At 50.3% G+C, this 19,791-nt stretch overlaps 9 protein-coding genes across 9 annotated transcripts; 5 read left to right on the forward strand and 4 right to left on the reverse strand.

Annotated features, from left to right (window-relative positions):
- Positions 1 to 1,413: 1,413 nt before the first annotated feature.
- VTN77DRAFT_3772 (uncharacterized protein) lies at positions 1,414 to 2,241 on the forward strand (the record flags this gene model as incomplete). The annotated part of the gene is made up of 1 exon (XM_069419757.1): positions 1,414 to 2,241. The coding sequence occupies one exon, from the start codon at positions 1,414 to 1,416 to the stop codon at positions 2,239 to 2,241; it is 828 nt and encodes a 275-aa protein (XP_069278122.1).
- A 1,959-nt stretch (positions 2,242 to 4,200) lies between these two features.
- VTN77DRAFT_3773 (uncharacterized protein) lies at positions 4,201 to 4,698 on the forward strand (the record flags this gene model as incomplete). Its single annotated transcript, XM_069419758.1, has 2 exons — positions 4,201 to 4,295; positions 4,359 to 4,698. The coding sequence occupies 2 exons, from the start codon at positions 4,201 to 4,203 to the stop codon at positions 4,696 to 4,698; spliced, it is 435 nt and encodes a 144-aa protein (XP_069278123.1).
- A 1,641-nt stretch (positions 4,699 to 6,339) lies between these two features.
- VTN77DRAFT_3774 (uncharacterized protein) lies at positions 6,340 to 6,819 on the forward strand (the record flags this gene model as incomplete). The annotated part of the gene is made up of 1 exon (XM_069419759.1): positions 6,340 to 6,819. The coding sequence occupies one exon, from the start codon at positions 6,340 to 6,342 to the stop codon at positions 6,817 to 6,819; it is 480 nt and encodes a 159-aa protein (XP_069278124.1).
- A 159-nt stretch (positions 6,820 to 6,978) lies between these two features.
- VTN77DRAFT_3775 (uncharacterized protein) lies at positions 6,979 to 7,513 on the forward strand (the record flags this gene model as incomplete). The annotated part of the gene is made up of 3 exons (XM_069419760.1): positions 6,979 to 7,084; positions 7,159 to 7,195; positions 7,261 to 7,513. 3 exons carry the CDS (start codon positions 6,979 to 6,981, stop codon positions 7,511 to 7,513), a joined length of 396 nt encoding a protein of 131 aa, XP_069278125.1.
- Positions 7,514 to 8,961: 1,448 nt separating this feature from the next.
- VTN77DRAFT_3776 (uncharacterized protein) lies at positions 8,962 to 10,429 on the reverse strand (the record flags this gene model as incomplete). The annotated part of the gene is made up of 4 exons (XM_069419761.1): positions 8,962 to 9,563; positions 9,632 to 9,965; positions 10,057 to 10,317; positions 10,400 to 10,429. The coding sequence occupies 4 exons, from the start codon at positions 10,427 to 10,429 to the stop codon at positions 8,962 to 8,964; spliced, it is 1,227 nt and encodes a 408-aa protein (XP_069278126.1).
- A 1,168-nt stretch (positions 10,430 to 11,597) lies between these two features.
- On the reverse strand, positions 11,598 to 12,837 carry VTN77DRAFT_3777 (uncharacterized protein; the record flags this gene model as incomplete). The annotated part of the gene is made up of 6 exons (XM_069419762.1): positions 11,598 to 11,690; positions 11,755 to 11,900; positions 11,951 to 12,422; positions 12,493 to 12,622; positions 12,678 to 12,752; positions 12,821 to 12,837. 6 exons carry the CDS (start codon positions 12,835 to 12,837, stop codon positions 11,598 to 11,600), a joined length of 933 nt encoding a protein of 310 aa, XP_069278127.1.
- Positions 12,838 to 13,397: 560 nt separating this feature from the next.
- On the forward strand, positions 13,398 to 14,654 carry VTN77DRAFT_3778 (uncharacterized protein; the record flags this gene model as incomplete). Its single annotated transcript, XM_069419763.1, has 3 exons — positions 13,398 to 13,514; positions 13,605 to 13,830; positions 13,882 to 14,654. The coding sequence occupies 3 exons, from the start codon at positions 13,398 to 13,400 to the stop codon at positions 14,652 to 14,654; spliced, it is 1,116 nt and encodes a 371-aa protein (XP_069278128.1).
- Positions 14,655 to 14,759: 105 nt separating this feature from the next.
- On the reverse strand, positions 14,760 to 16,622 carry VTN77DRAFT_3779 (uncharacterized protein; the record flags this gene model as incomplete). Its single annotated transcript, XM_069419764.1, has 1 exon — positions 14,760 to 16,622. The coding sequence occupies one exon, from the start codon at positions 16,620 to 16,622 to the stop codon at positions 14,760 to 14,762; it is 1,863 nt and encodes a 620-aa protein (XP_069278129.1).
- Positions 16,623 to 17,847: 1,225 nt separating this feature from the next.
- On the reverse strand, positions 17,848 to 19,778 carry VTN77DRAFT_3780 (uncharacterized protein; the record flags this gene model as incomplete). The annotated part of the gene is made up of 7 exons (XM_069419766.1): positions 17,848 to 18,138; positions 18,189 to 18,799; positions 18,852 to 18,926; positions 18,974 to 19,014; positions 19,069 to 19,394; positions 19,453 to 19,644; positions 19,704 to 19,778. The coding sequence occupies 7 exons, from the start codon at positions 19,776 to 19,778 to the stop codon at positions 17,848 to 17,850; spliced, it is 1,611 nt and encodes a 536-aa protein (XP_069278130.1).
- Positions 19,779 to 19,791: the final 13 nt, after the last annotated feature.

A 19,791-nucleotide genomic window follows, 5' to 3' on the forward strand; every position in this document is an offset into this window, starting at 1 on the left:
GCCGCGATGGGCTTTGAGTCTGCCGCAGTGCTTTCACACCTGCTTGCCAAAGCGCGGAGTCAAACTGAAATCCCCGATCTCCTGCGGCTGTACGATTCTGTCAGGCGGCCTCGAACGAATCACGTCATCCGCGCGAGCAAGAGGACGAGCGAGATCTGGCAGTTGCCGGATGGTCCCCTGCAGGTCGATCGAGACCGGCGCTTCGTCGAGGATGTACCACCTTCGGTGGGTTATCCCAACATGCTGGATGATCCTGTGTTCCAGGAGTGGCTTTTTGGATTCGACGCCAAAGACTGTGCCGAAAAGGAGTGGGAACGACACCGTTCAGGCTAGTAGTATGTTTCTCTACGTGACCATCATAGACCCTAATACCAGTCTCAAACAATCTTGCTGTAATACGCCAGTGGTGAAAGAAATTATTACCTAGCAAATTCAAACCGGAGGCGACTACTCCCTTGCCTCCCTCTGATTCACTGCTCTTATCCTGCTTGTCCTATCTGTTAGCAAGCAACATTCACAGCCACACTGGTCTATTCAGTCTTTTTCTTTGTGGCGCGGGTGAATGCATAAACCAGGTTCAGGTGGGTAGTCCCTAAGCAAGCATAAATAGACGCTCTTCTCCCTCCGTTTGCTTAGTTCCTTTCCTTTCCCTTCCTTTCCTACTTCCTCTCCATCCATACCTTGTGCGGCCTCTCTGTTGCTGCACCTCCTTATTTTATCTCCTAATCGTCGAGCTTCTTATATATAGGCCTCGCGCCCTACTTGTCTCTTACGTCTTTATTTATACTCCACCCCGTTCATCTCTGTTATATTATAACGTGATGCCAAGGACAAATCCGCAATGACGACTTCTAGGCGAAAACCATTGCGGGACCCAAAACCAAACAGATATTCCCGATATACTTGCTGCAAATGCTTTGCTTTATTATAAGTGTACAGTGCCGTCAGAATCGATCCAGATGGGTTCAATTCGTCGGCACGTACCGACCACGCGGAGTTTTCCAGATTGTCGATTGTCGATTGACCCGTCTAGCAGCTTCATCGAGTTGAAATACAAGATGTAACGACTGCGATGGATGAGGTCAAATGGATGGTTAGCCACTGTTGTAAAAAAGAATATTGACCGTTTTTGTTTGCTTTCTGACGTGATTATTGGATATCAATGGTAAAGAACTTCAGTTTCGGGCTGGATCCAGACGACCGTGACGACCTACGAAATAACCCAGTCTATCCGCAGGACTGGTATGATCGATTCACCAAGGAACATGCGAGAAATATCTCCGGATATGAATTGCCTCCTTCCCTGTACAGCAATACGACATTCATGTCGACAGTCAGAGAACAAGGTCACCGCAACGCTACGCGGTTGCTTCGGGGACCTCATAGGATAGGACCCGCGTACCACAGATAAACATGCCCACCAGCGTTGAAGAAGCCGTCGCAGTGCCCGACAGGGCGGTCGAGTGGACTCCTGAGTCCGTCAAGAACCTCGAGATCACCTTCGCCCAAATTGCTGACAATACGAGTGAATTCACGCGTACAGAGATACGCTCCAAGGTCCCGAAGAGATACTATGATGTAAAGCTCAGCTTCGCTTGGGAGGGCAAGGAGAGTCCGTACCTGCGTATGGACGAGGCCATCATTCCTTATGTACCTCCCCGTATCCAGCGCAAGGGAGCACGCGGGGGCGCTGGCAACAATGCCTACGGAAGCCGCTACGTCTACGCTGCCCTGCCCAGGTGTGTTCTCGATCATATAGTAGACGAGGCTGTGGCCCACGGATACCGCGTTGCCTTGGGTGACCCGAAGATGCCTAGCACCAGTGAGGATTGGTGGGTGACACTTAACTTCAGCACCGGTGCACACGTCAAGATAGAGAGGCAGAAGGGCGCGGGCTTCACAGATACAAGCCTTGGCCGCATCTTCCTGGCCTCTAAGAGGGGCGTATCTGCGAACATTATTATGTCTGTCAAGCTGAAGTGCTCCGTGGACGAGGCTACCAAGGAGGATGGCACTTTCTACGACTGGAACGAAGCGAGTCCCGCAGTGCCCGACAACGACACAGAGTGGGTGATTTCTTCGTCCATCTCAGGAATGTTCATCACTGATGTCGGTGTCAGTGTTGATCCCCCGCCGCGCGATACATCTTCGGCTACAGCGCCACCCAAGGCCTTCGTCCCCACGGAGGCAGACCGCGGATCCGACGAGCTGGCCGAGAAGCTCCGCGCTCTTGGTATCTAGTGTCAGCAGGAGCCACCGTGATCCTCTCAGTGTACTCTATGCGAAAGAGCGAGTAGGGATATTGTGTTTAAAAACTCTAGGGCTACAACAAGAGTTGAATTTGAGTACTCACATAGTTCGTCATGGTACACGGTGTCACGAGATTTTTAGAGCAAAGGGTAGCCGAGGGTGTTGAGGTAGCGGAGGTGGAAGACTTCGCCGTGGCCAGTGATAGTGTTATCTTCGTTAGCCTCAGTGTCCTTAGGCAACTCGATGCCAACAAGGAGTTCTCCGTAGCTGCATCTAAGCGCATGGGAGGCAAAGCGAGATCTATTGTCAATCTACCTTATGCATGTTTGGCATGCCCAGGATACAGTGTTAACCACACAAGCGTACCTTTGTGCAGCTACGAAGACATAGGAAAGTCGTGGGAGTTCATACACACCACGAGCGTAACCTCTACTGAGGAGACAAGGTCCATGATACGTGTGCTCATGAGAGGAAGGTCTCTTGAGGGTTATAGGTTACACATGGGCATGGTAGAGTCAAGGTACGCTCCCTCAGCGGCTCCCGATAGCATTACCAGGGAGATACGCCAGCTCGGAGACGTAACTCTTAGGAGGGTAGAGTGTGATGAGGTGGTACACCACAGCACGGCGAGGATTTTTAGCATAGGGAACTCTCTAGCGTTGAGGTCGTCTCTGAGGCTAGGGACGGCGCCGCCTCCGCCTCTTCAACCTCACCATCGCACGCTGAGAGGCGCTGAAGAAACGCTCTACTCTGCTTCCCCGACATCATCCGATCCAGAGCTTCCCTGAGCGCAACAGCAGTGCGTGAACAGTCGTTCACAGTGCCTTGGAAGCGCACTCTGCCATCCGTGTAGAGCATGCAGCAAGAGTTCTTATTCGCTGAAGTTCTAAAACTCCCAGGGGGAGGTTCACAGACGATCTTGTAGTAGGGTGCTACGGGCTGGGGTATACACCCAGACCACTGTGGAAACGCTCCAGAGAGCATGTGAAGTGCCCCTGGGGAAAGGGTCCTAGTATGCGTTCCAGACGGGAGCGTAACGCAGAAAACGAGCCTCGTTTGCGTGGCATTACAGAACGTGACATCGCATATGGCTGTGGTGGGGTTGTCGCGCTTTACTATGTCGGCTACAGAAGGGGCAAGGCGTCCCGATACCTGCACCACCGTTACGAGCTTGTTAGCACAGCTTTGAGGTGCGATCGATCATTCAGAGCGCCAAGGCCACAACGACAGAGGATACAAACGAATACAATGGTGGAGACAGGGAAGACATTTGAAAAAGTACAGGGGAAATACAATTTGTTGAACAATCCAACAATGGAACGCGGGCAGCAGATGCAAGCGTCGTTCCATTTCTTTCTCCAACAGCACCGTTGTCCAGATTGGACCGACTAGATCCTGTCGCAGTCATCCTTGCAGAGGCTACCAGCAATCTAATCTGATGGGGACGATGGACGCCGCCTTGAGACTGGCATGAACAGGACAGCAGCAGCGTGGAAACAGTAGCCAACACGAATCATTCCATCGAGCACAGCAAGGAGTTGTTAGCCTTGTGCACTATGGACAACAGACTTGGTATGTGCTCATTTGCATGATTATGCTTGACTTAACGTTAATAGATCAACTAGGTCAGATCGCCCGTTACATGGATGACTGACCACATGGACGAAGAATACATTCGGTAGATCGAAAACCTACGAGCAAACAATCTTCCTCAAACAGGTTGTGTCATACCGGTTTCCCGATTCAGCAGCGCTCAAATCATGCAGAAACGCCGGAGACGAGCTCAACGAGAGTCTGCTCAACTTGCTTGGCTGGAATAATTTGGGTAAGTAATTCATTCCCAGGCGATTGCTATGTATAATTACTTTTATATTCTAGGGTTACAGAAATATACATTCTACCCGCCTTGCAGGCATTATCTCTCTTCCCCATACGCTCCCTGCTCTCTTCATGGGAGCTAGACTACCGTCCGAACCATGGCACGACATCTGTACGAAGAGCGTCGACGACGGCTCGCGGCTCGTTCCGCCAAACAGACAGAGTCTGTATGTATGCAGTTGTGTAAAGATCGATCAGGAAGAAGACATGATTGCTAATACTGATAATAGGTACATATCATATAGATTCAGTCACAAGAAAGCAAAGCAAGGGGAGCATTCACTGCATTTATGCCGACCGAGTTACATGACTTCTATCCCGAACTCATTCCTGGAGAACATCACACTTGTCCACATACATTCTGCTAATATCGACTACTCCCCACCCAAAGAACGTGATCTCACCACCACCACCTCCACCTACATCATCATACCAGCAAGCTTGGTTCAGTCGAAGGCACCGGGCATGACTCGTATCGTCACGTCACTATTGATAACAAGCGAGGAAGAACATGAGAGGTCGACTTGTCATACGGAACGAGATCCGAATGCAGCACCGCAGCATCTTTGAGAGAGTGCATCGATCACTCTGTGATATCATCGCAATGGGATCATCTGTTTGGCGGAATCCCAGTACTTATAGGAGGACAACCCCTGCTTGGACTCCTCTGGAAGGCAGTTCCAGCGAGACAGTGAATACTCGCTCAAACTTCTTCAGGCTGCTGCCGTCAAGTGGGCCAGTGGCAGACTCAATGTGTTTCTGACAGCAACCCCCGCTTTCAATTCAATCGAGGACATCCTCAAACCACGCACGGAATGCCATGACAGCCGTCTATAATACAATCTTGCACCGAACTCGCTGGAAAAGCAAATTCATCTGGACCAGGTCCGGGAAGAGGAATATGCAGAATGTCGTCCGACTCGTCAGAAAGAATGTCAGACCGATTCACCAGCGATAGTGGACGATCATTTCCGCGATGGCAGCACGAACATACTGATTATAACAAGAGCGGCATGACTCTTTTTTGTGCTCCCCCATCAGCGAAATCACGGAACCGAAACTGGGATTGATGATCCATGGAACAGAGCAGAATCTCTGGCAACCAGCGGCAGCCAACGCATGGGCGAGTGAAGCTTACCGCGTCGCCAAAAGAGCGTACGAAGCCGAGGTCCAGATGAAGAATAAGCAAGAGCCTGGCAAAGTTCTGGGTTCAGAAGGCAATGATGACCGAAAATGATGTGCAGGGTTGCACAGGTTCACAAACTCTCTTTTCCCTCTCCAAACATCGAATATTGAAACATTTCGAGACATCACATACTCTTCAACAAAGGACAAGAGTTTGGCCCCGTAATATACACGACAGATTCTTTGAAATGGCAAAGAGATACGCAGAAGTCGACGGTGCGATCATGGTTTTGAGAGAAACACGCAGAATTGAGACTTGGACTTGATGAGATTCAAAACCAGACCACTTTGAGAAAGCCGGGGAAATTGACGTTACGCATATAACCACCAAGACTTCGCCTCCCGAGCTCAATCCAACATCTGGGAGATAATGCACCTTTTCTGGTCTGACGATCGTGTGAATGCGTGGTACGGTACAACGCAATATTCCCCGAAGGCAGATTCATCGAGGTCTGTTATAACCTTATGTGTCTTATCTTGACCCGTCCATTAAGAGCGCTGTCACACAGAATACTGTGCCCTTATGGTGTGGCAAGCCAGCAAAGATGAATGGAAACAATTGACGGCAACATGGCTCCGACTCGATGAACAATACGAGAGAAATGTGAAAACCCATCAGATTGGGTAGGACAGTCCTTTACCTGGGAGAAACGCAAGAAAGAGCACATATATATGTACGTATATGTGTCTCAATGCCGTGCCTGGCGACAACTTCACGGTGGGAATCCTAATCGCGTTCCTGACAACTACGAGCCTCTCTCGTATGAACCGCACGTCTTGAAAAAGACAACGAAAAGGTCCTCTCGGAAGATTTCGAAAATGAGGTGAGGTTGTGGCGTCTCTTATCATCAAATGGTGGCCCAAAACACAGGATAAGTGTCCAGAGCAAGACAAATCTGCCGGAGATGACAGCTTGGTCTTTACCTTGTTTTTTTTTTTGGAAAAAGAAAATAATCCTAAAGCATCCTGAGGGACGGAAAGTACAGTCAGAGGCAAGCTCGATTGCTTTTAGTCAGAACCGTCCCGATGATTGATTATGGAGGCAGGAGATGCTCGATATGTTTTTGGGAAGGTCAGGTTCGGCGAACTTGTCTTCGCAAGTCTCCTGGATTGAGAGCCCGAAACAGGTGCAGTCACTGCCACCAGGAAGGTCATAGGAAGGATACATGTCCAGATCCGTGCCAAAGATGCAGTATCTGTGGCGCAAAGGGACATACAAAATCTCCGCGTTGCCGACTGGTCGATGGCGCAAGCAAATCAAGTGAGCCTTCTTTCCTACCTACAGTATGGTCCTTCCCTTGGAACGCGCCTCTCGAGCGTTCAGTTGAACACTCCTACCAAGAGACGAGGTCACCACCAAGGCACCGTTCGACCAAGGGCAACCACGGGATAATACCAGCAATGGACACTATGGCGCCAACGATATTATACAAGTGGGTCACTGGGACAATTCAACCTGGGTGTTATCATGCTGCAATACGGGCCAGCTTTAAGGAGACACTCTGATCAGCTCATGATCCAGCACCAACCTTGCGGACAAGATACCATGGATGCCATATCTGGCAAGACAGCAAAGTCGTTCTTCTCGCTCAGAAAAGGCCATTTTTTGGAGACGCGAGTGCCTGTACAAATCCCGACCTCGGTGGTATACCGGACATTGTCTGCATGGACAATAACTCGGGTGTTGCTCTCGTTGGTGAGGTCAAAACGCCCTGGAAACACCCGCTAGACATGGCAATGGCTCTGCCGTATCAACGAAGGAATTATCTCAGTCAGTTTAGCTCTCTCACTCCTTATTCCTTTCATGTTATAGAGATAGAGCTGATATCTTGGTTTTATTTACAGGACAAATCGCCATGTACATGTACCACGCAAGCGGGAAGTATGGGTTTATGACTACATATTGTCGTGAAGGCAAACTGACCAGAGGGTTCAATCGGAATCCAGGACAGTACAAGGTCCGCATTATCGGCAAGAACTCAAAGCTGCAGGATCTTCTGATCCTTCCAGAAGAGACCTGACATGCAGAGCTTGGCAAAGGCTCCCTGAGATTCCGCACGGCCGCTCGATATCTCTACTTCCATCAGCGTACAGTACTCAAAATTTACGGCTCGAACAGGCATATACAGCCGGCATTGTCCCGGGGTTATGGCAGCAACTTCATCTAAAAATCGAAGTCCCGTACCCGACTATGTATTGATCGATGAGGCTACCAGCGAAGCCAGAGCAATTGGAGAGCCGAAGCATCCCTGAGACACCGACCCGGAAAAACACATCGAGGACTTTTCGACGAGGTGATACGAAAGCGGAACGAAAACATCGACATTTCCTCCCTCGGATAGCCGGTAGTCCTCTACATGTGGGTGATATGAGCCACCGATGAACCTCAGCATCAGTCAGTCATCTTGCCATCTGTCCAGAGAGCAGCTGCTCTGCGAAGACGAGGCCTCAGTCCAAGCTCGATTCCAACATCCAGGCACGCTATATTACTATCTAAAGGAGTCACAAACCTTTATTCAATAAAGCTTGCACAAGATGCCAGACTATCAGCATTTCCGTGAAAGACTTCCAGGAACAACACTTGTTCTCTCCAAGACTGCAAACAAGAGGGAATTAATGATCTGCTGCAGTATGTTGAAAAGCCAATTACTGTTGCTGCTAGTAGCCTCAAGCCAGATGAGGTTGGCCGGAAGATGACAGAATCGAATTGAATGGAATGCCTTGGGATACGATATGAGCAACCTGATGAACATAAGCATCGGTCCAAGCTCGATTCCAACCGCCAGGCACGCTTTTGCTTTATATAAAGGTCGGCCTATACTGAGCAGATCGATGGAGTGTTCAACAGGCTACCAGTCATGCTAACTTTGGTGCGACTAGTAGTACGTGTTCCCCGTGCTGGAGGGTGTGTCAATACAGCCTGCCTGGCTCTCACTAACTTGTTCGGTGGCGCTTCTAGAAAAGAGGGTCCCGGTTTCTTCTGTAAGTTAGGTAGCTGTTTGTGCCTGACCAAGCGCCCCCGTCAGATAGCCCTCTCAACGCTGTGGGAAAATCCCGTTTTCGAACAAAAGCCCTTTCAGATGGTCGACCAAGCTGTTTGAGATCCTAAGGACAGCCAAAGCCCACTCAGTGAAACCACCTACAAATGTGCTTTGATATTAACGCGAAGTTAAAAGCCCTTGTACTACAGTGTAGTATTCTGGCACGATAAGGAAGGAAAATTTCTGCTACGACATTGACAACACAATATATTATTGTATCTACACACATGTCCATATACGTTCAGAACATAGCATCGCTGTACAGTACATAGCATATAAGCCATTGGTGTATATTGCTACATTCCAGGTATCCAATCCAATTTACATTCCTAACGCTAGTACATACATAACCCATCAAGCCATACACAGCCATACAGCCGTCTCTAGCAAAGAGCCGTCCATAACAAAAGCAGATGCAAAAACGAAAAAAAAAATGTCCCACAAATGAAACGCCCGTCAAGTCATAAGAATACAAACCTGTTTATCGTGGTAGAGAACAGAAACGCCTCGGTTACCAGCCAAGAACCGTTAACTGTACGAACAAGAGCAAGGGATATCAAGATGCAAGAACAGAAGGGCGACAAACAATGACGGGTTAACAGCTAGCTTAGAAATCCTCGTCAAAGCTCAATCCACCCGTCTCGTCCTGCTTCTCGACTTCCTTGTCCTTCTTGGTGCTGGCCATGACACCAGCCTTCTGGTAGTCACCGACCCGCTTCTCGAAGAAGTTGGTCTTGCCGGACAGGGAGATGCTCTCCATAAAGTCAAACGGGTTGGTGACGTTGTAGTATTTCTTGTTGCCGAGCGCCACGAGCAGTCGGTCCGCAACGAACTCGATGTACTGGCACATCAGCTTGGAGTTCATGCCCAGAAGAGCAACCGGAAGGGCCTCCGTCAGGAACTCCTGCTCAATGGCCACAGCGTCGGTAATGATGTCTTGGATGATCTGCTTGCTAGGGCGGTAGTTGAGGTGGGAGAACAGCAGGCATGCAAAGTCGGTGTGCAGACCTTCATCCCGAGAGATCAACTCGTTGGAGAAGGTAAGACCAGGCATCAAGCCACGCTTCTTCAGCCAGAAGATCGCAGCGAAAGAGCCAGAGAAGAAGATACCCTCGACAGCAGCGAAGGCGACAAGACGCTGAGCGAAAGTGGACTCCTTGTCCTGGATCCAGCGGATAGCCCAGTCGGCCTTCTTGCGGATGCAGGGGACTAATACATGTTAGCCATGTAGTCTATCGACTAGATTATAGTTCAACTAGTCCACCGAGTTCACGTACTAGTATCAATGGCATCGAAGAGATAGGCGCGCTGCTTGGGCTCCTTGATGTAGGTGTCGATCAGCAGGGAGTAGGTTTCCGAGTGGATGTTCTCCATCATAATCTGGAAGCCGTAGAAGCAACGAGCCTCGGGGATCTGAACCTCCGAGCTGAAGCGCTCGACCAGGTTCTCGTTGACAATGCCGTCGGACGCGGCGAAGAACGCGAGGACACGGGAGATGAAGTACCGCTCATCATCATTGAGACGGTTGTTCCAGTCGTGCAGATCCTTGGACAGATCGATCTCTTCGGCCGTCCAGAACGATGCTTCGGCCTTCTTGTACATCTGCCAGATCTGTGTTGTGAAGAAGAAAGCATGTTAGTAAATTTCTTCCCATCCGACGCGAAACCACTTAACGCGCGACGCGTCTCGACCTGCAACTCACCTCATGATATTTGATGGGGAAGAGAACGAAGCGATGAGGGTTCTCTTGGAGCAATGGCTCGTTCGCTTCCATCTCCTTGATGCCCGGAGCCACCTTGGGAGCTTCCTGCACGGTGTGCTTCTCGACAATGGACTTGTCCTCCACGGCGGGCGTGTCGACAGTAGGGGTCGACACGGGCGCGTTCTCCTTGTCGGCAGGCTGGAAGCTAAGCTTCTTGACAGGCGAGTCGTTCATCTTGAAGTTCTCCAGAGAGGAGGCGGCCTGGAAATTGGGCATCGTGGTCAGTATACACAAAGTGCAAGACGCGTCGTGCCGGCAGCGGCGACGTGACGAGATGACGTACCTGCTTCGAGGGAGTGAGCTGGGCGGTCATTGTGAACAATTACAAGATGCAGATATGCACAAGTGAAAGAATTGGACACAATAATATGAAAAGAAGCAGGAATAATGGCTGAAGGGTGGGTTGGAGAAGAAAAAAGAGACACGCAGGTGGGAGAGAGCTCGCAGAAATACTTGCATGCGAGGACGAACGAGACGTTAGCGCGACGGACCAAAGCACGTCTCACGTGACATGGCGCGCCTCCCTCACGTCACTGACCGCGCGGTTGCCTGCAGACAGCGGGCCTTCCAATGACATGCTTTGACGCGGCGCGTCGCACCCAGCCTCCAAATACCTCCAAAACATCGGATTTACGGCTGGAAAAGACTGCCTGTACAGAGTAACATGGTCCGGCTTCTGCAACTCCGAATGGACATGCCCCACTGGCCGGTATTTTATCAGATCTAACTTATCGACGCGTCTGTAAGAGTACAACTGCAGGAACTGTACATACTGTACACTATTGGAAATGCTGAATGCAACCTTTTTGGTTAATTCTCAAACACATCTGTATGAATCTCTAGACCATACTCTTTGCTTATTCTCATTGTCCTCAGTTTGGATACTTCAACTAAAGCTGGATGAGTCATGGTTCACGACAAACTTTGTCTTTGTCCCACAGCTTACAAATCTGTCGCTACCAATGATCCTCCTTCTGCTGGAGCAACGACGTAACAAGGCCAGGCAGCAAGGCTGGATTTACCGTAGTCGTGCCGTGTTCTGATAATATAGGGACTACTGGTGCCTCAGGCAGATAACGCGTCTCGCGAACTGCCATGGCTGGTAACTGGCCCTTGCGTCTAGCTACTCAGTCTGGACATAACCCCTCCATACTCTGTACTTCCAGCTGTGAATCTGGATCTGTACCATTCATAATGCTGAAAGGTCCTCTCTTCTCCTTTCGTCATTCGTTTGACTCCTGCCACTTGCATTCCTGAATTTTAAGTCGCGAGTTACCAGGGAAGCGCATTCCAAACAAGGTGAGGTTGGAGGAATTCCCAAAAATAAAACGCCTTGATCTAAGCATCCCGTCTATCGTTATGGTGCCCAATTATGTACAAGAAATCATAAGAAAATGCCGTCAAAATGAAAATAAGAAAGAAACGCTTCAACCCCAAGAAATGGACACGGTTCACTCAGATCCTGCAATGTTAGGATTTATTCACAGCTTCGCGCGAAGAGAATCAGGCAGGATGCGATCCTCGACCTTGCGAATAAGCTTATTGGTCTGTTCCGCAAGACTCAGGGTCAAGATCTAGAAACGCAAGTTGGTTAGTGGGACCAATTCAACCAGCAGCCAGGAGTTGCTGTGTGCATACCGTATGCGGCAGAATACGAGCCAGATGAGCAAAGTATCCCTTGTAGATCGCAAAGAACCCTTCCGTGGAGATCGTCTTGTAGAGACAGTCGAACACGCCTTTGTAAAGGTTCCCAGTCTGGTTGTACATTCGGGACATGATCGTGTCTGCATCGGTCAGAGTCATCTCTCATCTGTAGCGTTCCGAAGTGACCTACCAGGAGGGTGCATGACACAGCATACAACAAATCCAGACACTGTACTGCTGGCCAGATGCAGAGCAGGCCCTTCTTCCATTCCCAGGTGTCTGGTTAACCGTCGCTTTGCGAAAAAGTATGTGGGTAATTGGACGGAGCTGCCAAAGCCGGTCCGAACCATGGCTGCTTCGACACCCCGGTAGAGTCCCTTGACCCCTTCACCGCGATAGATCTGTCGCAAGCCGTCGAACGCATTTCGATACTTGTGCTGAGTTCCGACGGGAAGGAACGGCGAGTAGGACTGGAGTCGGGTCTTGACCAGGAAGAAAGGTGATCCTGCTGCAGCGCCCATGATACCCGAAGTTGCTCCGCAGAAGACATTGATGCCAAGGGACTGGACTTTCGGGTCGTTGTAGAGAGCAGTGGTGAGCCCGGTGCGCAGTGGTTCATAGAAACCAAGACGGCAGCCATTTAACAAAATCTGGTATATATACTTTCGTCATGTCAGTAAAAAAGTCAATCAACCCCCATCTCAGCTTCGCAAGGGGGAAACGGCTACATACAGCCGAGCCAATGCCTCGAAACAGGCCCTTGAGTCCTTCATTTTGCAAGATGACCTTGACTCCATGGAAAACGCCTCTGTACTTCTTAACCGCCTCTGCTTTTGACTGCAGCTCTCCCTGGAGTTGTAATCTGTGGCAGTTGCATCAGGTCGCTGTGCACTTGTCTTCATCAGACGCCAACATACCGGATCTTCACGGTCTCGAAACTATGGGTGACCGTCACCGCTCCGCATGCTGCAATGCCTCCAGCAATAAACGCCCTGAAATAGCATCATCATCATGAGCATCCTCACGATTCTCTGCGTCTCATCGAAAGGATCTTTCGTACCCCGTGGTTGTCGACATTGCTTCCCACACTCAATTTCGGCCCCTTTTGCGGACACCACTCCGCGCCAGCCTTATCCGACTGTGATAAGGGTCGTCCGTGTTCTGCGAAAGCTGGCAAGCTCTAATCGGGGCGCTCTAAGGCACAGGGGGGAAAGAATCGGAGCGGAGAGTGAGATGAGAAAGGACTAGGGGAAAAACGAAAGAATAATCCTGGTGCGCTCCTCAGCATTGTTATACTGGTGCGGCGCAGAGAAATTGCTTATTATGGAGAAGCTGAGTGTTGGGCCAACTGGGCCTGCCGCCATTGGCCGGACTCCCCGCAAGCCGCCCAAGCCGCGGGCTTAATCGGCGTTGCGTTTCCAGCCGCTCGCTCCGACGTTCGGGCCCGGGGCACCACCTGTTTGTTCTGTTTGCTCAGCAGTCACGTTGCAGTCACGTTGCTTGGAACGCGTGGGAGCGAAAAGACAAGGACCCCGCGTAAGGCAGTGTACACCCAACAATTGAGCAGTTTCTGAAGTTCCTGGCCTCCGATGACAGTCTGAAGTGATTTATAGTCGATACTGGAGGTCCTGGCAGCAATGGCGGAAACTCAGCAGCAGCAGCCTCCGCCGCCGCCTCCTCCACCTCCCCAGTCGTCAACCCCTCAGCCCACGGCAAAAGTCACGGATGTGATCCGTCATTATCGTCCAACGAAGGTAGACTGTTGTTGATTGACTTTTTCGAGAGCGGATGATTTTTTTTTCCCTGAAGATGGCAGGCAACTAACGTCTCTGGTTTGATTGCAGATATTTCGATCTTCGAAGCAAGACACCCCGATTCACATCACGTCCTTGGATTTCGACGACCAGGGCGAGTACCTGGTAGCTGCGGGAGACGATGAAACGATTCAGGTCTTTGATATCAAAGAAGGAAAGTCCACCAAAACGGTGCCCAGTAAGAAATACGGCGTCCATCTAGCACGGTTTACGCACCACTCTCGCCAGATCCTTCATGCCAGCACCAAAGTTGATGGTACGGCCAACTTTTCATTCCGTCCAGCTGCAGTCTGCTGACGTCGCACAGATTCTCTACGTCTGCTGGATTTACACAATGAGAGCTACCTGCGCTATTTCTCGGGTCACACAGATAAAGTCACCTGCTTGGCCCTCTCTCCCGGGAGCGACGCGTTCATCTCATGCTCCAAGGACGACACGATCGCACTCTGGGACTTGAACTCGCGCAATGCACAGGGGAAGTTGAAGCTGGCGACACCGTACCTGGTCGCGTTCGACCCGTCAGCCACGGTCATCGCCATCGCGTCGCAGTCGACGTCTTCGGTGTTGCTGTATGACTTCCGCAACTACGACAAGCCGCCATTCGCGACCTTCGACCTGGCACCACACGAGGAGCGGTTTACGCCCTCCACCCGTGGCCGACTATGGACCCGTTTGGAATTCTCGAACGATGGCAAGAACCTCTTGGTCGGGACGGACTACCACGGGCACTTCGTTCTGGACGCGTTCGATGGAAATGTGAAATCCTTCCTGGTCGGCCGGGGCGGAGCAACCGGGAGGGCAGCTCCGATCTCGAACTCGGGGAAGCCGTTGGGCCAGGGAGACGCCTGCTTCACCCCGGACGGACGGTTTGTCATTGGAGGTGCAGGCGACCAGCCTGACGTTCTAGTATGGGACACGCACCAGACTCCCGACTCAGGAGGCCTCTTGCAGCCGATGGCCAGGTTGCCTCACAGAGGCCGCACGGCGATCATCGAAAGCAACCCGAGATACAATATGCTTGCAACTGCCGACAAAGAGATTGTTTTCTGGTTGCCCGAGGAGAAACAATCGGAGAAATAAGAGCGGCTCTGCTGAAGATAATGCTAATTCACGACAGGCATGCTGACGGCCTGTGGAGCTGTCAATGAGACACTCCATTTTATCTACGGTGGCATCATCCACTGATCATGGTTTTCGATTCTTTTCTTTCCCCACCAAGCTCCTGGCTGTATCACACACCCATACCTGAGGTCCCTCTAACTCATCATCGCCATCTCTATTCTGTTCAATCATACTCTCGATCTGTTTGACAACAGTCCTGTTGCTCGTGACAGTTACAATGCCCTTGACCCATCCATATAGAAACACGCTGCGGTTGATATCCGATAGGATCTCGGTTATTTTGTGAGCTACCGGTGGCAATCTTCCGTCTTGCAAGCCTGCATTGATATCCGGTTGAGCATTGATCACCTTGATCGGAATAAGAAACTCGCTGGGGATGTCGTGATCCGAGAGTTTTTGGAATCGTCGGAGCAGATCATCTTTGTCTAGTTGCAGATCGCCCATCAAGAGTGCTGTCCTCTCCTTCTCCGTGTCTGTCCCAATGATGTCGACGATCTCTCTCATCCGCTTCGCCGCCTTTTCGGTGCAGATCAGGTGACGGCCTACCATTGCGGGCCAGAGCTCGGTAGGGACCAAAGGCTGTTCCTGCTCCAGCTCGATCTGTCTGACGATCGCTCGATGATGAGACGGGGATGGGGAGATATGTCGAATGTGGGAAACGTCAGAGACAAGAGCGAGGAGCAGTGTGCAGTCGACGTTGAGAGTGTCGGTGAATTTCTCGTAGGGGTTTGGCAGCAGTGTTGAGAGGGGGAGGTCTTCCGGCGTGACGGAGTTCGGATCGCGATTCCCGTCCAGCTCGTCGTTGAGGACATCCGGGATGTGTGTTCCGCATTCGACGGTGACGCCATAACTCCGGATCTCATTGAGGATGTCGTCGATTTCGGGGATGTTGCCCTCGACGAGCTTGGGAATCACGAACCGGACGCGAGGGTGTCTGTATCTGACGCGCACTGCCCGTACAGCCCTGGCCATGTCGGAAGCTAGTTTCACCAATTCGATCTGGTCGTCTTCATCCTCCTCACTGTCACTGATATGTAAAACTGTACGCTTCTTTCTGCCATGGATCCCGTTCTCTTCATCCCCGGAAATGACAGCATCGTCGCTATCATCATCCCTCTCCCATCCCTTTTCCGCCATCTCGAAGAGTAGCCGATTCTCCGTAATCGTAGACACCTTCACCCACTCCTCGCCATTGTCCGCGACGATGTCCACGAAGACGCTTTTCCGCTTGTCTTTGCTGGTGCGTTTCTGAAGTTTTTCCTTTGTCGTAGTAGGAAATTCCTCCTCCTCTTCTTCTTCTTCATCCTGCCCGTGCTCGTACCTTTGCTTTTCCTTGGTAGAGGTTTCGGTTCTGGTTGAAGTTCTTCTTCCATGATCATGATCGCTATCATCCCAGTAAAATCTCTTCCCAAACGCCACCACGCCTCTACACCGCTCCTTCGCGACCGTCCACACGGCAGCATAGAACGGGAGGTTCGACGATCGCAGCGCGTGCAGAAGTCGGCGTTCAGATTCTGACACCACCTCATCACCCTCCGACCCTTCTTTCCCTACCGCCGCTCCCGCCGCTGCTGTCGCGGTGGTTTCTGTTTCTGCTGCAGCTGCAGCTGCAGCTGCTAACCGCTCCAACGTCCTCAACTCCGAGAGCACGTTCGACCGCAACTGGCGCATCTCAGCTAGATGCTGCTGCTGCTGGTGTCTGCGGAGGCGCATGGCCAGCGCAGCGAGGAAGGCGTCTACTTCGGCGAGGAGAAGGCGGCATTGGTGGAGGAGTTTGGTGGAGAGGGTTGTTGCTTTCGTAGAACTTGTCCTAGGAGGAGTGGGAGTAGTAGTGGGAGGGAAGGAAGGAGGAGGAGGCCTGCTGGTTGTGGGGGTAGGCCTGTTGGTGGTAGGTGTTGTTGAGTCGTCGTCGGCGGGGTGTATCATCTTTCCTTTTGTTGATCCATATATGATTTTGATTTTATTTTTCGTTTGTCGGTTTCGTTTTCTTTTCTTTTTCCTTCCCGTTCTCGTGCTGTTCTGACTGGCAGCAGGTATTGTATTGTATGTCCACTACACCATGTAAGTAAGCAAGTATAAATAAATAATATATCCCTGCCTGTCGCTCTCTTCGCGAATATGCACATATATATATTCTCAGGAAAAAGAAAACTAGGAAGGTATATGATTCCTTGCAGGATTTAGGTAGATTTGCTTCCACCTCTTCTTCCCTTTCCCCTCAGTTCGACGATGAGGATAAATGACTCGGGGAACTAAAAAAATAAAAATGGAGAAGTGCGGCGCGGTGCGGTAGTCTTTTTCCACTTCTTTCCAAGTTCCAAGAAGTTTAATTGATTATGTCATTGTTAGTTTATCATTTTACTATTATTATGTTTTTTTGTTTGTTTGCCTTTTGCCTCATTGGCCTCACTTACTTCTCTTATCAGTCGAGAGCTTTTTTCTTTTCCTTTTTTTTTTTTAAAAAAAAATGCCTTTGGTTATAAATGATAAAAAAAAAACTATGGAAGGAAAGAAAAGAAAATGAAGAAATAATATTATTGCGATGGAACACGAAAAAATCATGACAAAAAGAACACGTGGGGTAAGGTGTTAAAATTAGAAGCACATTTTTATTATTAGTCCGCTAGGGTCGTCGATTTACTCCGGAGTACTGCACGACTCTAGTATGATGTACGGAGTACCACGTAAATGAAGGTCGGACACCATTAGTAGGTACGACAGGTAGTTAGATTTCTATAATGATGATAATGATACTGCTGAGTAACAAACAAACAGATCAATAAATAAATAAATAACCCAGACCCATACATAACATAACATAATGTAAACTAAAAACCAGCTCACGCACACAACTGTACCTTTCCGCAAAAATATACAAACGCCAGACAAGACAGATAATAATAACCTCGAATGTAGCAGCACTGAACAGGTTCCATCGAAAGAAAGGAAATAATACAACGAAGGAAGCGAAGGAGTGGCAGAGAATCAATCCTGACTGATTCAGGGGGATGATGTTCCTCCAGACAGATGGGATGAGGCCAAGCCAGAATTCCTCGACCTCGTGGTTCCTGAAGCATACATGCTGTGCTTTTTAACGATTTCCTACCCTATCAGTGCAAACGAATGCAAACTGACCCGCGACTCAACTCAATCATGCCTCTTTATCGCCGGTCAGCTTTTTCCTCTCGCTCGTCGAATTCCGTGAAGAATCGTCCTCGTCTTCGGACCACTTGTCGGCATCCTCCTCGCCGACAGCAAAGATGGTCTCCCCGTCGAGCGATTCACGCTGGCGCGGTGCTGGTTGCACGGGCTTAGGAGGTACGGGAGAAAGCTCCCGCTCCGGTTCCGCATGTCCGGCCTCCTCCGGCGATCTGAGTGCTCCTTCTTCATCCAAGGAATTGGCAAGCGAGCGGATCTCAAAGCCATCGTCATCTTGTGCGAGCTGCAAGCCGGTTAGTTTTTATTTTTTCACGTCACACCACAGCCTCTTACCTCGTCACTCATTGCAAACCGCCTGTTGTTCGCCGTAGGCCGCCACAAGTAAGCAATAAATGCAATGTCAAACAAGTACACAACGTTCAGCCAGCCATCCAGAACAAACCATCTGGTCTTCCAGTGTGTCGGCACAAAGTCGGCGTTGTTACGACCGGCAAATGCAAAAGAGTTGATGAAGAAGAACCCGAAGATCACGACGATGCTGCCGAGGATGCACCACCATAACTTCTTGTACATCATCGCCTTGGTCTTCTGCCTTCTCTCGACAAGATCTTTCATCGTCATGTTGAGCGAGTTCAGGGTCCAGACGTAGAACGTAGTCAAAGTCGCCGCGAGAGGGAGAATCACAAGCAGCACAAGCGGGCCGGCGCTGTCGGGTGTGATTGATAGACTGGCTATGGCATATATAACTCCAAAAACGAAATGAGCGATGGCGAGAATGCGGACATAGATCATGGTCCGACCAAGCGACGGCTTGACGACACCGTATCCCATACACACGATGAGAAGCAGGAAGAAGGAGAAGGAATTGCGGCCCGCATTGAGGATGGCAACAATTATCATCAGCACTTTTGCCATTATATTCGAGCCGTGTCGATTCTGATAGTCTAGACAAGGGTTAATGCGAATTGATCGATATGAGACAGTGCTCAGACGTACCATAGAACCACCATGTCATGAATTGCTCGACGATGAGGAAGACAATGATGGCCGTGATATAGTTCTGGACGGGCACTGTGACGGTCAGTGGAGAGCAGACTGCAGACGGGAGGAATGCTTACAGATGTCATGACGATTTTGGACGTAGAGAAAAGCCCAGAAGCTAGTTAAATGTAAGCATTTGCTTTCAGTTAACGGACAACCAGCAAAGACATACACTCCAATCACAGCATAGACTATTGTCAACCCTCCATAGAAAGGTAGCTTCGCAATCTGGGCGGCCGGAAGTTCTCCGTATGCGTTTCGGAATTCGACAACCCCTCTGTAATCGTGACCGGAATATGCATACGTGCTCACACAGTAGAAGCCCGTCTTCTTCACTGGGTAGTTGATGGCCATCGGATCTTTCAGGTGGATGGCCTTTGTTATAATCGGACTTTGGGAAGCCTCGGAGGCATTGGCAGCGAGAATGAAGGAGCCTATCTCGTCTTGGGTGCACAGCTTGGCTTCGACGTTGTTCTCGTCACAAATCGTTGCCAGTTCCTGTCGATTGTTGTGAGTATATCATATTTCATGCAGATGTCTTTGGGAGCCGCCTTACACCGTCTGGAGCTATTCTCCCAATTAATTCCTCATCGTTCCACTCAAAGATCACCAGACTGACGAGTGGATCGCCCTCCTCTTCCGGGTTGACTTTGACAAACTTGGTCAAAATAAATGGATCGACGTCGCCTCCCCAGGCCTTCCGGCTGTACATTCCGGAACATCGTTGTCGATGGGCGTCATCTTGTTTCTAGATCGTTGCATCAGCAATGCTCATTGCAAAAGGAAATCAACGAAAGAGTCTCCAACCAGTTCGACTTCATTCGCAAGAACCCGTCCTGCTAGCAGGGCAGTCAGGCAGAGGGTCTGAAGCCAGCCCTTCATTGTGGCCGGCGAT

Source organism: Rasamsonia byssochlamydoides (genome assembly GCF_041956645.1).
Source record: "Rasamsonia byssochlamydoides strain NRRL 3658 unplaced genomic scaffold VTN77scaffold_27, whole genome shotgun sequence".
Taxonomy (NCBI): Eukaryota; Fungi; Ascomycota; class Eurotiomycetes; order Eurotiales; family Trichocomaceae; genus Rasamsonia; species Rasamsonia byssochlamydoides.